The sequence below is a fragment of the Theropithecus gelada genome, chromosome X (assembly GCF_003255815.1).
Source record: "Theropithecus gelada isolate Dixy chromosome X, Tgel_1.0, whole genome shotgun sequence".
NCBI classification, from domain to species: domain Eukaryota; kingdom Metazoa; phylum Chordata; class Mammalia; order Primates; family Cercopithecidae; genus Theropithecus; species Theropithecus gelada.
In genome coordinates, this window is record NC_037689.1 from 142,590,877 (window position 1) to 142,608,425 (window position 17,549).

Here is a 17,549-nt window from a genome sequence, read left to right on the forward strand (position 1 = left end):
GATGACTGTGTATCTGTCTGTTTTCTGATGGTGGGGAGGAAGGGAAGGGAAGAAGTAGGCATTTGAGAAGGGAGGGATATGAGGTCCCGTAGGGTTGGTGGACAGACCCACAGGTTGACAGTTAGTTAGCCAGACATTGTACATAAGTCCTGGGGGATAACTGATTCCTAAAGAAAATTTTCTGCTTAAAATTTTATCTAACAGAAAGTGGAGATGTGTATATGTTCATGCAACTGTACCCGGCAGCACATTGTTCTGCTGAATGTACACATCAAAGGTATTCCCATCCCCTTTCCATTTTATATTTTCCAAGGTTAGAAATATATGCTTTATAAAGAGTAAATGTTCTTTAAAATACAAAGCACAATACAAAAGAAGATAGTAGATGTAGAAGTAAATAAACAGCAGGAAAGCATTGCTTATAATGAAGTGATTGAAAAGCCAATTCTAAAACAAAATTTTCAATGCATCTTAAATATTTATGTTACTGTTTCAATGACCTCAACAGTCTTTAATCAAGATAAGTACGCTTTAGAAATGTGTTGATACCTGCAAAGTGTGAATATTCAAAATTGCCATGACTTGGGAAAAAGGAAAGTAAAACACTCTAAGTTTGAGGAGCTTTTTTCCATGGAACGAGAACTGCAAGGTGGTGAGAAGGGGTTAGGTGTGATGTGGTGAGATCATTTTTAGGAGAGTGTGTCTATTATCAGCTTTATATCACTTCCATTTTGCATTATAATTTCCTGAAATTCATCATTCAACACTGAACTCAGCGCTGTCTCTTACAGGAGAAAGGAAAACCAGTCCAAACTCAGCTGACTCCCACCTGGGAAGGGGACATTTAAACCACCTCTAGCCAGAGGGAAATTTCCCATCCCAGTAATCAGCGGGGCTGTGGAGGGGTGCACATGACCTACCGAGATACCAGCTGGGGCAGCCAAGGGAGTGCTGGCATCACCCCTCTCCAGCCCCAGACCGCACAGCTAGCAGCTCCATAAAAGAGTCCTTCCTTCCGCTTGATGACAGGAGATGGAATGGTGAGGATCATTTTTTTGTTGTTTTCTTGCATCTTGAATACCAGCTCAACCACAGCAGGACAGGACACTGGTCAGGGTTGTGAAGCCCCTGCTCCAGGCACTAGCTCCTAAACAACATTTCTAGACACACTCTGGGCCAGAAAGAAACCTGCTGCCTCGAAAGAAATGACCAAGCCCTGGCAGCATTCATCACCAGCCAACTGAATAGCCCTTGGTTCTTGAATAAACAGCAGCGATACCCAGGTACTGCATCAAGGACCTTGGGTGAACCTCTGAGACATACTGGTTTCAGGTACCAGCATGGTAAGAGGGCAATAGAGTAACAAGTGGGCTATCGGGGTCCTGAGTTCCAGGACTTGACTGTTTGACAGCAATTCTGGACCTGCCCGTGATCAGACAGGTACCCACTGTCCTGAAGTCCCAGTCCCAGGCCTGGCAGCATTCTCAAGAACCACCAGCTGACTCAAGAACCCTGGGGACTTATGGGAGCATCAGTGGTAGTGTTGCAGTACTCTCCATGGCCTGTAGTAGGGCTGGCTACATGGTGAGGCTGCCCTGCCTTTGAAAAAGAGAGGAAAGTGTGGGAAGAACTGCTTCTTGTGGTTTGAGTGCCAGCTCAGCTGCAATACAATAGTACACCAGGTCTTTAACTCTAATCTCTGACTCCTGGATGACACCTCTGAACCCACCTGAGGGAACTCATTGCCCTGAAAGGAAGGACACAGGCATGGCTAGCTTTGCCACCTGCTGAATATAGAGCCTCAGGGCTTTGAGAAAATATAGACAGTAGCCAGGGAGTGGTTATAGCAGGGCTTTGGCAAGATGTAGCTCTGTGCTGGCTTCAGGTCTGACCCAGCACAGTCATAGTGTTGGTGGATACAAGAGTGTCTGTGTCACTCTACCCCCAGCTTTAGGTGGCTCAGAACATGGAGAGAGAGACACACACTTTGTGTGGGAGAAAGTAGGGGAAGAGAACAGGAGTCTCTGCCTCATAACCCAGAGACTTCTCCTGGATCTTTTCTGAAACCATCAAGGTGGTACCTCCAGAAGTATGCAAGAACTGCAGCATTACTAGGCATGGGGGACCCCTAAAGCAGATACAGTTTAAAACAAAACCCCCCAAGTATTTGCAAATATCTGGAAAATATTCTCAAAAAGGACGGTCACAAACAAGCCCAGACAGTGAAGACTACAATAAATACCTAACTCTTCAATGACCAGATACTGAAGAATATCTACTAGTATCAACAACATCTAGGAAAACATAACCTCCCCAAATGAAGTAAATAAGCCACAGGAACCAATTCTGGAGAAACAGATATGTGACCTTTCAGACAGAAAATTCAGAATAACTGGGTCATGCCTGTAATTCCAGCACGTTGGGAGGCCAAGACAGCTGGATCACCTGAGGTCAGGAGTTCAAGACCAGCCTGACAAACATGGTGAAACCCCATCTCCACTAAAAATAGAAAACTAACTAGGTGTGGTGGTGCATGCCTATAATCCCAGCTACTGGGGAGGCTGAGGCCAGAGAATTGCTTGAACCCAGGAGGCTCAGACTGCAGAGAGCGGAGATCACGCTATTGCAGTCCAGCATGGGCAACAAAAGTGAAACTATGACTCAAAAAAAAAAAAAAAAAAAAATAGGTGGGTTGATAAAACTCAAAGAAATTCAATGTAACACAGAGAAGAATTCAGAATTCTATCAGATAAGTTAGCAACAAGTTTCCAATAATTAAAATGAATCAAGCAGAAATTCTGGAGCTGAAAAATGCAAGTGATAGACTACAGAATCTCTCAAACTCTGTTAATAGCAGAATCAATCAAGCAGAAGATAGAAAAAATAAGCTTGAAGACAGGTTATTTGAAAATATACAGTCAAAAAAGACTAAAGAAAAACCGAGTAGAAAGCAATGAAGCAATGAAAAACAGAGTAGAACGCAATGAAGGAATCTAGAAAATGGCTTCAAAAGGACAAATCTAAGAGTTATTGGCCTTAATGAAGAGGTATAGAAACACATGAGTAGAAAGTTTCTTCAAAGAGATCATAATAGAGAACTTCCCAAACCTAGAGAAAGATACAAATATCCAAGTACAAGAATGTTATAGAACAACAAGCAGACTTAACTCAAAGAAGACTACTTCAAGTCATTCAATAATAAAACTCCCAAAAACCAAGGATAAAGAAGGGCTCCTAAAGCTGCAAGATAAGAGAAACAAATAACATTCAATGGAGCTCCAATATGTCTGGCAGCAGACTTTTCAGTGGAAACCTTACAGGCCAGGAGACAGTGGCATGACATATTTAAAGTGCTGAAAGAAAAAAAAGCTCTTTTACCTTAGAATAATATATCTGGGAAAAAAAAAAAAATTCTTCAAACATGAGGGAGGAAAAAAAAATGGTCCCAGAGTAAGGAAAGCTGAGGGATTTCATCAACACCAGCCCTGTCCTACAAGAAATGTTACGAGGAGTATTTCAATCAGAAAGAAAAGGATGGTACTGAACAATAAGTAATCAACTGAAAGTACAAAACTCAGCGGTCATTGTAAGAACACAGAAAAACAAAATATATTATAACAAAGTAATTGTAGTGTGTAAACTACTCTTATTCTAATAGAAAGTCTAAAGGACAAACCAATCAAAAATAAAAAGCACAACTTTTCAAGACATAGTCAACACAATAAGATACAAAGAGAAATAACAAAAAATTAAAAAGCGGTGGGATGAACTTAAGGTGCAGCTTTATTAGTTTTATTTTTCTTTGCTGTTTGTTTACGCAAATAGTCTTAAGTAAATATCAGATTAAAAATAATGGTTTATAACATATTATTTGCAAGCCTCATGGTAACCTCAAACCAAAGAACATGCAATGTATACACAAAAAATAAAAGGCAAGGAACTAAATCATATACCCACAGAAAAATCATCCTCACTAAAAATAGACAGGAAGGAAAGAAAGAAAGAAGACCACAAAACCATCTGAACATAAAAATCAAAATGACAGGAGTAAGTTCTTACTTATCAGTAGTAACATTGAATGTAAATGGGCTAAACTCTTCAATTAAAAGACACAGACTGGCTGAGTGTATGAAAAAAGAAGACACATTGATCTTTGCCTGTCAGAAACACACTTCTCCTCTAAAGACACACATATACTGAAAATAAAGGGATGGAAAAATATACTCCATGCCAATGGAACCAAAAAGAAGCAGGATTAGCTACATTCATAGCAAACAAAATAGATTTCAAGACAAAAAATGTAAGAGGAAAAAAAGTCACTATGTAATAATGAAGAGATCAGTTCAGCAAGAGGATATAACAACTTTACATATATGTGCACCCAACCCTGGAGCACCAAGGTATATAAACGAAATATTATTAGAACTAATGAGAGAGATAGGTCCCAACACCATAATGGCTGGAGGCTTCAACACCCTACTTTCAGCATTGGACAGTTCTTCCAGACATAAAATCAACAAAGAAACATCATACTTAGTGTACGTTATAGACCAAATGGATCTAACAGACATTTACAAAACACTTCTTCCAAGGACTGCAGAATACACTTTCTTTTACTCAGCACATGGATCCTTCTCAAGGATAGAATATGTTAGGTCATAAAACAACTTTTAAAACATTCAAACAAATTGAAATAATATCAAGCATCTTCTCTGACCACCAAAAAATAAAACGGGAAATTAATAACAAGCAGAATTCTGGAAATTATACAAATACATAGAAATTTTTTTTAAATGCTCCTGAATGACCCATAGGTCAATGAAGAAATTAAAAAGTAAATTGAAAAATTTCTCAAAATAAATGATAATGGAAACACAACACACCAAAACCTATGGGATACAGCAAAAGCAGTATTAAGAGGGAAGTTTATAGCTATAAGTGCCTACATTAAAAAAGAGAAACACCTTCAAATAATCTTATGATGCATCTTAAAAAAATAGAAATATAAGCTCAAACTGAACCCAAAATTAGTAGAAGAAAAGAAATAATAAAAGACCAGAGCAGAAATAAATGAAAGTAAAATAAAGAAAATCCAAAGACTATCAATGAAACAAAAAGTTGGTTTTTTGAAAAGGTATACAAAATTGATAAACCTGTAGCCAGACTAAGTAAGAAAAAGGAGAGAAGATTGAGGTAAATAAAATCCGAAATTAAAAGGACTAATACTGGAAAAATTCAAAGGATTATTAGTGGTGACTATGGGAAACTTTATGTCAATACATTGGAAAATCTCCCTGAAATGCATAAGTACTTACCCATACAACCTACCAAGTTTACATGAAGATATCGAAAACCTGAGTAAACCAATAACATGTAACAAGATAAAAGCCGTAATAAGCAGTCTCCTAGTAATGGAAAGTCTAGGACTTGATGGTTTCAATGTTGAATCCTACCAAACATTTAAAGAAGAACTAATATCAATCCTACTCAAACTATTCCAATAAATGGAGGAGAAGGAACTACTTTCAAAGTCACTCTAAAAGGCCTGTTTTGCCCTGATACCAAAATCGGACAAAGACACATTAGAAAAAAAAAAAAAAAAAAAAAAAACCTACAGGCCAATATGTCTGATGGATATTGATGCAGAAATCCTTAACAAAATACCAGCAAATCAAATTAAACAATACATTAGAAAGGTAATTCATTATGACCAAGTGAGATTTATTGCTGGGATGCAAAAAGGTTTTGACAGGTACAAATCAGTCAATGTGATTCATCATATCAACAGAATTAAGGCTAAAATCATATGATCATTTCACTTGATGCTGAAAAGACATTTGATAAAATTCAAAATACCTTCGTGGTAAGACTCCTGAAAAAAACTGGGTATAGAATGAACATATGTCAACATAATAAAATCCATATATGTCAGACCCACATCTAGTATCATACTGAATGGAAAATGTGAAAGCCTCTTCTCTATGATCTGGAACATGACGAAGATGACCACTTTTACCACTCTTATAAAGTGCTGGAAGTTCTAGCTAGAGTAATCGAACAAGAGAAAGAAATAAACAGCATTCAAATTGGAATGGAAGAAGTCAAATGATCAGTGTTTGCAGATGATATAATCTTATATTTGGAAAAACCTAAAGACTCCACCAAAAAAACTCTCAGAACTCATAAACAAATGGTTTAAAGCTGCAGGATACAGAATCAACATACAAAAATCTGTAGCATTTCTATATGCCAACAGGGAACAACCTGAAAAATAAATTTAAAAAAATCATTCCACTTACAATAGCCACACATAAAATGTAACACCTAGGAATTAAGTTCACCAAAGAACTGAAAAATCTGTATAATGAAAAGTAAAAAACACTGATGAAAGAAATTGAAGATGACATCAGAAAATAGAAATATATTCCATTCTAATGAATTGGAAGAATCAACAGTTTTAACATGTCCATACTACCCAAAGCAATCTACAGATTCAATTCAATCTCTATCAAAGTACCAATGAGATTCTTCATAGATATAGAAAAACCAATCCTAAAATTTATATGGAATCACAATAGATCCAGAATAGCTAATGCTATCCTGAGCAAAAAGAACAAAACTGGAGGAACTACATTACCCGACTTCAAACTATTCTACAGAGCTATAGCAACCAAAACAACATGATACCAGCATAAAAACAGACTTACAGATCAATGGAACAGAATAGAGAACAATCTGCATGCCTACAGAGAACTAATTATCAACAAAAGTACCAAGAACGTAACTGGGTAATAGTGTTTTCAATAAGTGGTGCTGGGAAAACTGAATTTCCATATACAGAAGAATGAAACTAGACCCCTATCTCTTGCCATATAAGAAAAACAAATCTAAATAGATGAAAGATTTAAATCTGAGATCACAAACTGTGATATTGCTACAAAAAAAAAAAAAGTGGAAAATTTTCAGTACATTGGTCTGCAAAAAATTTCTTGAGCAATATCTTACAAGCACAGGCAACCAAGCAAACAGTGAGAAATGAGATTACATCAAGTTAGAAAGCTTCTGTGAACTCTTAATAAAGTGAAGTGACAACCCACAGGATGGGAGAAAATATTTGCAAACAAGCCACATGACAAGGGATTATTAACCGGAATACATAACGAGCTCAAGCAACTCTATGAGAAAAAAAAATCTAACAATCCAATCAAAACCAGGCAAAAGATTTGATTAGACATTTCTCAAAGGAAGACATAATAATGGCAAACAGGCATATGAAAAGTTATGCAACCTCATTGATCATCAGGGAAATGCAAATATAAGCACAATGAGATATCAACTCACCCCAGTTAAAATAGCTTTTATTCAAAAGACAGGCAATAACAAATGCTGGCGAGGATGTTGAGAAACTACAACTCTTCTACACTGTTGGTGGGAATATAAATTAATACAACCATAGTCTGAAGGTTCCTCAAAAACCTAAATAGAGCCACCATGTGATCCAACACATCTACTATTGGGTATATACCAAAAAGAAAGGAATTCATTATATTGAAAACATATGTGTACTCTCATGTTTGTTGCAGCACTGTTCACAATAGCTAATAGTTGGAAGTAACCTAAATGTCTGCCAATAGATACATGAAAAAAAAAAAATGTGGTACATATACACAATGGAGTACTATTCAGCCATAAAAAGAATGAGATCCTGTCATTTGTAACCACATGGATGGGAATGGAGATCATTAGGCTTAGTGAAACAAGCCAGGCACAGAAAGACAAGCATCACATGTTGGCACTTATTTGAGGGATCTGAAAAACAAAACAATTGAACTAACGGACATAGAGAGTAGTAGGATGGTGACCAGAAGATGGAATCTGTATTTAGGGGTTGGGGGAAAGGTGGGGAAAGTTATGAGTATAAAAAATAGAAAGAGTGAGTAAGACATACTGTTTGATAATGCGACAGAGTGACTGTAGCCAATAGTAACTTAATTGTACATTTCAAAATAACCAAAAGAATATTATTCATCTGTTCGTAACATGAAGGATAAAATTCTTGAAGGGATGAATACCCCATTCTTCATGTCGGGATTATTCTTTATTGCATGCATGTATCAAAACACCTCATGTACCCCATAAATATATGCACCTACTATGTACTCACAAAAATTAAAAATTAAAATTAAAAGACAAAACGTTAAAATGTTGAGCACTGTAGAAAATTTCTGTCTACTCAGACTGTTTGATTTTAAGGAATCAGTTTTATTTTCTGTCAGGCTGGACATTACTTCAGAATATCTTTTCAATATGCCAGATATGAAATATACTCATGGGATGGCATTTTCTTCAACAAGTGAAGAATGAGGACCATGGTCTTTACATCTATATGACTAGTCCAGTGCTTGAGATAGATTCTATTCTCTCTTTAGAGTGGCTGAGAGACTTGATGGTCTCTGTTTGGTAGCTTACTTCTGTCTAAAGAATCCTATTTCTGGGCTAATTCTCCATATTAAGTCGCCTGCATTGTTCTTAGGTGCTAGTATTTTCCCAGTGGTAACAGAATCAGAGGGAAGAACCACAGTAGTTCAAGGTAGTACAGGCCCACCACACATAGTTTTACACTGTGGAGATGTGAATCTGTCTGGCTGGAATCATATTACCTAAAGTTTATAGGAATCGTAGTATCTTTAAAAGTGAGAAGTATAGAATCGTAGCATATTTTTAAAAATGACATTGATCGTTCCAATTTACTCATTCTACAGCTGAGGGATCTGAAGCCTACAGAAGGTATGCAATTTACCCAGAGTCTCAGAAAGAATATGAGATTTAGGGCAGATTGAACTAGGTTTGAACACTGTTTCACAATTATTGAGTTACTGAGCTTCCCTGGGCCTCAATTTCCTCTCCAGTAAATCAGACCCCCATGATGATATCTACCTCCTGGGACTGTTGTGAGTACTGCACCTCGGCTAAACATCTTCCCTCTGCTTTTCCAGAATCAGTCACCACCTTTCTTCACCTGCTCTGTCCTGGGAGGCTATTTAGAAAGGATTCTCTCAATGGGCTCCTGGACTCTGATGTCCACTGGGTTTGGCTAATGGGGAGCTCCAAGGACAGTCAGAGGTGGAAGGAAGGAAGGAGAGTGAGGGCTGTGGACTTACTCTCTTGGCTCCATCCCTGTGAGTCATCTCGGGCTGGATAAATCTCGTTAGAGGTCACTGTTCTTCTCAAGATAGCTATTTCCTCATGACTATTGGTCGTTTCTGGTTCTAGTAACCACTTCCTCCCTGCTCTCATTCCTCTGGGTCTGTAGTGATGGCAGCTGCAACAAGCACTATCTCTGATGGTCTCCCTGCATCTACCTGTTTGTAAATGGTTCCTTTGCAGATAAATATTTGTCAAATTATTTAATTTTGCATGTACCATCTGTTTCCTGTTTGACTTTGATACCATATGCTTACAGCAGAGACTGGCATATAGTAGGTTTATTGTGTATGGAATCTATTGCTAGCAGTAACAGTAGTAGCAGTGTAGAGGTAGAAGTAATTGCAGTGGAGGTAATGGTGCTGGTATTTTTCAAAGCTACTCATTCAGTCACATGCAAAGCCAGCAGTAAGTTGTACTCCTCTTCCATACTCAGCTCTTTCTCGTTAATTGCTCTTCACCTGTCTGCGCTCCAGAGGAAAATATATGGTTGGCCTCTAACTCCTTAACTCTTTGTGGCCACAGAGTAGTGCTAATCCCAAGTAGATCCTATCCTATATCTGGTACTCTGTGTGGTGTTTAAACCTGCCTTAGACAGGTAAAAAGTATTAAAAAAAATTATTTAAAAAGTTGTGGAGGGTTATTATTGTAACTAAACTACTGTCAGTTTATAATGTCAGTTGTACAAAGTCCCAAACAAGAAGTAAAAGGGTGCCCAGGACTCCCTGCTTCTTGTCCTGGTCCATGTCTGACTTACAGTGTGACATGGGAGAGTCCCTTTGAGTATGTTTCACAACCTGATATGATGAAGAAGAATACTCTTGAAAACTGAACACACCAGAAATAAAAACGTTCAGTACAATGAACTCATTGTACACTGATGACCTTTAATTTTTTATTATTCATTTTGTGGAAAATATAACATCATCACTAATGATTTCAATAGGAGTTATTTTATAAAGTCAGTTGCAATCTTTCAATAGAAATATGCACTAAATGTTTTCCTAACATTTGGCTTAATTTTCCTTGGATAGTGATATACCCATCAAAACATTTTTGGTAAACAAATTCAGAAAACAATTTTAAAAGGTAATACGGTAATTGAAAGCTGTTATTTTCAGCAATTGTAATCAGTTTCTGACCTGCTCTATTTGATGCAGCATATGCCTTTTGGTTTTGTTTGTTTTGTTTTCCATAACATGACATGACAGGGTGTTATTCTCACTGTTAATTGCAGGCAAGGGTACAAAAAATTATTAGAAGTTAGCTTGTGAGCATTTAACCCATGGAATTGTTGAACTCTAGACAACATCTGGGGTTCACTAAAAAAATTTGTATACCTTGATACCAATCTTCTTTTGGTTTGTTTGTGTTTAGATGACAGTCATGGGAATGCAATACATTGGTTGTATCTGGATATCAGCAGGGTATTTTGCTAGGCCTTTCATGATTTTATGGTGTATGAAATAAAGATATGTGACCTTGATGAATGCTGGATCAAAATTCCAGGGTCCACTTCTCTTTTGTTTCACTAAATTTTTTTTCCCTTATTGAGTTTTGTGACTTCCTATGCAGAATGAGACAAGTGTTAACCTGTGGGAGGAACCTAGGATCATGCCTTCTCTATCTTTGACTCTCTCTCTTACTGTCTTTTAAAACATTTTTAGCTTTTTATTTTGAAACAATTATAAGTTCACAAGAAGTTTCCAAGATATGTACACGGAGGCCTTATGTACCCTTCAACCAGTCTCTCCCAATAGTATACTCTTCAGTACACCTCCACATTACACTATCAAAAGTAGAACATTGACAGTGATAAAATTCAGAGCTTTTTAAGATTCAACAATTGTCTTTTGGCTATTCTAGGCACTTTACATTTCCATATGAATGTTGTAATTATCTTGTAAATTTCTATAAAAAAGCCTTTTTAGAATTTTGATTAGAATTGAGTTGAATCTACAGATGAATTTGGAAATAACTGCCATCTTACGATATTGAATCATGGAACCAAAAATCAAAGTATACATTTTAATTTTTTCTTATGTCATTAATTTACCTTTGCAATGTTTTGTAGTTTTCAGTGTACAAGTCATTTACATCTTTGTTCAGATTTGTTCCTAAGGCTTTCTATTTTTAGTGATATTTTAAGTTGCACTGTTCTTAGTTTCAACTTTCAGTTGTTGAAATTAACTTCCAGTCCACCCTAGGACTACCATTGGCTGAAACACCGTCTCTTCTAATATATAAACTTCTAATATATAACTTCATATATATAAACATACAATTGATTTATATGTTGATCTCTTACTCTGCAATCTTGCTAACCTCAATTACAGTAGAAGCATTTTTTTAGATTGACAGTTCTACATGCACTCTCATGTAGTCTTTGACAAAAGATCCTTTTACTTCTCCCTTCCAATCGGAATGCAATTCTTTTTTTTTTTTTTTTTTTTTGGCATTGGACACAATCTCCAGTACAAAGCTTAACTATGCCCACAGTCTTGCACATGTTCATCTTAGACTGTAGTATCCTGCGTGTAAACACTCAGAACATGAATGTATTCCAGCTTCCATGTGAACCATGAACATTAAACATGGAGAAATGAGGAGTGGCGGCAGATCTGTTTGGGATGCATCATCTTCAGGGGATGCTGAAACAACAACAGCATTTGGTTTCCTCTACACCCCTTTCCCCTCCCCTGTAAGCCCAGGGAGTGGGCAGCAGTGGTGCTTTGTGATGCCAAAGCCACCCTAGGACTGCCATTGGCTGGGACGCTGCCTGTATGATCAAACAAAGCTCAAGGGCGTGGCTTTGCCTTGTCACCAGGAGGGTATATATAGGGAGGGTAAGAGCTCTGGGACATTCCCCTGGGAAGCTTCAATATAGCTGTGGAAGTCTGCACTCTACAAGAGCCTGCTATAGACATTCTACAACCAACCACAATCATGGAACAGCCAACTTCAAGCACCAATGGGGAAACGAGGAAGAGCCCCTGTGAATCCAACAACAACAAAAATGATGAGGTAAGATTGTTAGGTTTTGAAGCGAAGGCATGGGTGAAAGAAAGACACACAGAGAAGGGGCGGCTCAAACAGTAACACAAGAATATGGCAGACACCTGTGGAAGTGGACGAGCTTATTACCAGAGTCCACTGCCACTTACAGGCCGGGTTACTTACAGGTATGGGTGGGAGGGAGCTGGGCAGTATGGCTTGCTGCCCGGCAGGATATTAATAAGATGTTCTTATGATCAGGTGGTTTGGCCCTTTTTCCGGTGGAATATCATTGTGGTGTTCCTTAGAACTCTGTTAAGCAAGATATGATAGGGATGTTTCTTTAGTTGAGTCTTTATGAACCCTGTGGTCAGGTGGTTAGGCAGGATGTTTCTCCCGGCCTGAACCCCCATGGAATGTTTCACTTTGACCACGGTCTGCAAAATAGCAAACAGCTTACACAATTGTGCAGTTTGGACTAACAGATGACCCTACCTATACTCCTCTTCTTCTTCCCCATAGATCCCTACCCTATGATTCCACTTTGTTCTTCTCTGGCACAAACCCCTTCTTCAACCTGCATTCCTTCTCATAAAGACCCCCCTTGATATCCAGTCTCTATCCTACTCACCCAAAATAATGTCTTTCTGGCCTCTCCCTGTTTTCTCACCAGATGCAGGAGACACCAAACAGGGACTTATCCCCAAAACCAAGTTTGAAAAAGACAAAAACATCAGAATATCCAACATTATTAATGTTTCCCTACAAGAAGTTTAAGAAAATAAGTTCAAGTCAAGTGGAGAATTACCAATCCCCAGGGAACACCATCTATCCAATTCAAGAGGAGAAGGAGGAAGACCTAGATTCATTTGAAGGATCTTCACAGGAGGGTGGGGAGGACTAGTCTCACATGGAGAAACCAAATTGGTCAAATCCTCACCACTGATGGCAATGATTACAATAAAATCAAGTTGGAGGAGCTGATGACTGTGTATATCTCTGCCTGTTTTCTGAAGGTGGTGAAGAAAGGAAGGGAAGATGTAGGCATTTCAGAAGGGAGGGATATGAGATCCTGTAGGGTTGGTGGACAGAGCCACATGTTGACAGTTAGCCCCACATTGTAAATAAGGACCGGGGGAGAACTGATTCCTGGAAACAAATTTTCTTCTTAAAATTTTATCTCACAAGATAGAAAGAAAAGGACTTGGTGTTTCTTGGAGCGTGTGAATAGGTAGAAGGGCATATAAAAAGATATGTATTGTGTGTAGGTGACAGTGACACTCTTTCCAGAATGAAGACATCAAAATCACCACCTCTAGGCCACATACCTCATAGTGGTGTGGGTTGTAACTCACCGAAGGCTGTGAGCCACTGAAGCCCCTCAAAAGGACCAAAAACCTCCACCCTACATAAAGTAAGACAGTATGTCACACACATAAAAATAATGGTGTTTGGAGGCCATGGTCCCAATACTAGGGCATTTCCTTGTTAAGAAACACCAGATGGAGCAGAAGCCTACCAAGTGTGGGACACTGGGAGTGGCCATTGTCTACTGCAGGCAATAAACGAAAGCATAGTCTACAGAGAAATTGAATACAATGATACAAGTAAAAGTTGGTATTTTCTTTATCACTTTCATACACTAGCATTTCTTTTTTCTTTTTCTTTTTTATTTATTTTTTTATTACATTTTAAGTTCTGGGGTACATGTGCAGAACCTACAATTTTGTTACATAGGTATACATGTGCCATGGTGGTTTGCTGCACCCATCAACCCATCATCTACATTAGGTATTTCTCCTAATGCTATCCCTGCCCTAGCCCCTCACCCACTGACAGGCCCTGGCATGTGATGTTCATCTCCCGGTGACCATGTGTTCTCATTGTTCAAGTCTCATTTATGAGTAAGAACACGTCGTGTTTGGTTTTCTGTTCTTGTGTTAGTTTGCTGAGAATTCTGGTTTTCAGTTTCGTTCATGTCCCTGCAAAGGACAAGAACTCATCCTTTTTTATGGCTGCATGGTATTCCATGGTACACATGTGCCATATTATGTTTATCCAGTCTATCATTGATGGACATTTGGGTTGGTTCCAAGTCTTTGCTATTGTGAATAGTGCCACAATAAACACATGTGTGCATGTGTCTTTATAGTAGAATGATTTATAATCCTTTGGGTATATACCCAGTAATGGGATTGCTCAGTCAAATGGTATTTCTACTTCTAGATCCTTGAGGACTCGCCACACTGTCTTCCACAATGGTTGAACTAATTTACACTCCCACTAATAGGGTAAAAGCATTCCTATTTCTTCACATCCTCTCCAGCATCTGTTGTTTCCTGGCTTTTTAAGGATCACATTCTAAATGGCGTGAGATGGTATCTCATTGTGGCTTTGATTTGCATTTCTCTAATGACCAGTGATGATGAGATTTTTTTCATATGTTTGTTGGCTGCATAAATGTCTTCTTTCAAGAAGTGTCTGTTCATATCCTTTGCCCACTTTTTGATGGGGTTGTTTTTTTCTTGTAAATTTGTTTAAGTTCTTTGTAGATTCTGGACATTAGCCCTTTGTCGGATGGAAAGATTGCAAAAATGCTCTCCAATTCTGTAGGTTGTCTGTTCACTCTGATGATAGTTTATTTTGCTGTGCAGAAGCTCTTTAGTTTAATCAGACCCCATTTGTAAACTTTGGCTTTGTTGCCATTGCTTTTGGTGTTTTAGACATGAAGTCTTTGTCTATGCCTATGTCCTGAATGGTATTGCCTAGGTTTTCTTCTAGGATTTTTATGGTTTCAGGTCTTACATTTAAGCCTTTAATCCATCTTGAGTTAATTTTTGTATAAAGTGTAAGGAAGGGGTCCAGTTTCAATTTTTTCTGCATATGGCTAGCCAGTTTTCCCAACACCATGTATAAAATAGGGAATCCTTTCCCCATTGCTTGTTTGTGTCAGGTTTGTCAAAGATCTGATGGTTGTAAACATGTAGTGTTATTTCTGAGGCCTCTGTTCTATTCCATTGGTTTATATATCTATTTTGGTAACAGTACCATGCTGTTTTGTTTATTGTAGCCTTGTAGTATAATTTGAAGTCAGGTAGTGTGATGCCTCCAGGGTCATGGAAATAAAGGAGAGTGAATGTAAATAAATGGGAGAGGGTCTTGGGGAATTAACTCAAAGAATATAACTCAGTCTTCTACACTGGATGCCAAAACAACTCTATTATATTGCCTTCAAAAAAAACAATACTTTTTTCAAGGGAAGAATTTTTAATCATTGACTCATTCACTCTCCTTTATTTCCATGGTCCAGTTTTATTTCTCTTGTCTACATTGGCAATCATTGTATTGAATTTGATGTGTATCCTTTTCTCTGTATGAGTATTAATACATGCTTCTTATTGTTTGTGGACATTTGTTTTCAATTTACATTTCCATTGTCAATACTTAATGTTTCACTCAGCCCTGTTTTTAAGATGCTTCTATATATGTATAATCTGTTCTTCCCTTGTAAATGAATATATTAGCTATATTTTGTGTTTTGTAATTTTTAGAAAAGTATGTTGATTTTTAATATTTGTACCCACCTTCTGGTCTGTGTTTTGTTTAATTTATACACCAGTATTACATTTTCTTTCAAGTGACTGTAAATAGTATCATGTTTTTAATTTTGATTTCCACATGTTCAATGTTAGTATATAGAAGTGTGATGGATTTTTTAACTTTATTTTAAAGAAATTTTATTGTGTATATTTTAGGTTTACAACATATAATGGAATACATAGAGAAAGTAAAATGGCTACTATGGTGAAGCAGATTAGCAAATCTCTCTTCTCAGTTCTCTTTTTTTTTTTTTTTTTTTAGACAGAGTCTCGCTCTGTCGCCCAGGCTGGAGTGCAGTGGCACAATCTCAGCTCACTGCAACCTCTGCCTCCTGGGTTCACGCCATTCTCCTGCCTCAGTCTCCCAAGTAGCTGGGACTACAGGCGCCCGCCACCACACCCAGCTAATTATTTTTTTGTATGTTCAGTAGAAACGGGGTTTCACCGTGTTTCCCAGGATGGTCTTGATCTCCTGACCTTGTGATCCACCTGCCTCGGCCTCCCAAAGTGCTGGGATTACAGGTCTTCTCAGTTTTTTTTAAGTGTGTGACAATAGCAGTTATAATCTATTTATTTATTTTTTATTTTTTTTTTTTTTGAGACGGAGTCTCGCTCTGTCGCCCAGGCTGGAGTGCAGTGGCCAGATCTCAGCTCACTGCAAGCTCCGCCTCCCGGGTTCCCGCTATTCTCCTGCCTCAGCCTCCCGAGTAGCTGGGACCACAGGCGCCGCCACCTCGCCCGGCTAATTTTTTGTGTTTTTTTTTTTTTTTTAGTAGAGACGGGGTTTCGCCGTGTTAGCCAGGATGGTCTCGATCTCCTGACCTTGTGATCCGCCCGTCTCGGCCTCCCAAAGTGCTGGGATTACAGGCTTGAGCCACCGCGCCCGGCCTAATCTATTTATTTAACAAAAATTCATGAGACAATTTCCTTAACTTTAGTCCCCTTGTACATTAGATTTCTATACTTGCTCATCCTACATATCTGCTATTTTATATCCTTTGGCCTACATCTCCCCATTTCCCCTCCCACCCCCAATGTTTCATTCTCTACCTCTGTCTGTTTGAGCCCCTTATCTATATAGTTCACATATGAAATCATCAAATCTTTTTCTTTCTGTCGGTATTATTTAACTTAGCGCAACGTCCTCCAGATTCATCCATGTTGTGGCAAATGCCAAAATCTCCTTTTTTAAGGCTGAATAATATTTAGTGCTGTATAACTATATATAACTACACACACACACCACATTTTTAAATCTGTTCATCCATTGATGGGCATTTAAGTTGTTTCTATATTGGTTATTTTGAATAATGCTACAATAAACATGAGAGTGCAGATATCTTTATGAGGCTGTGATTTCATCTCCTCTGGGTATTTATCCAGAAGAAGGATTGCTGTGTCTGTCATATGTTACTTTTTTTTTTTTTTTTTTGAGATGGAGTCTCACTCTTTTGCCCAGGCTGGAGTGCAGTGGCGTGATCTTGGCTCACTGCAACCTCAGCCTCCCAGGTTCAAGTGATTCTCTTGCCTCAGCCTTTTCAAGTAGCTGGGACTACAGGCATGTGCCACCACACCTGGCTACTTTTTGTATTTTTAGTAAAGATAGGGTTTCACTGTGTTGGCTAGGCTGGTCTCAAACTCCTGACCTCAAGTGACATGCCTGCCTCAGCCTCCCAAAGTGCTGGGATTACAGGCATGAGCCACCATGCCTGACCAACTTTTAAATTTCTTTAGTAACCTCCATACTGTTTT

At 38.2% G+C, this 17,549-nt stretch overlaps 1 protein-coding gene across 1 annotated transcript; it reads left to right on the forward strand.

Moving 5' to 3' along the window:
- Window positions 1-12,150: 12,150 nt before the first annotated feature.
- Window positions 12,151-13,102, forward strand: LOC112616564 (sperm protein associated with the nucleus on the X chromosome N1). The gene is made up of 2 exons (XM_025373548.1): window positions 12,151-12,228; window positions 12,872-13,102. Exons 1-2 carry the CDS (start codon window positions 12,151-12,153, stop codon window positions 13,100-13,102), a joined length of 309 nt encoding a protein of 102 aa, XP_025229333.1.
- The last annotated feature ends 4,447 nt before the right edge of the window (window positions 13,103-17,549 follow it).

Coding starts and splice junctions, on each gene's coding strand:
- LOC112616564 (XM_025373548.1), top strand. CDS start 12,151: ATGGAACAGCCAACTTCAAGCACCAATGGGGAAACGAGGAAGAGCCCC. Junction 12,229..12,871: donor ACAACAACAAAAATGATGAG/GTAAGATTGTTA, acceptor TTTTCTCACCAG/ATGCAGGAGACACCAAACAG.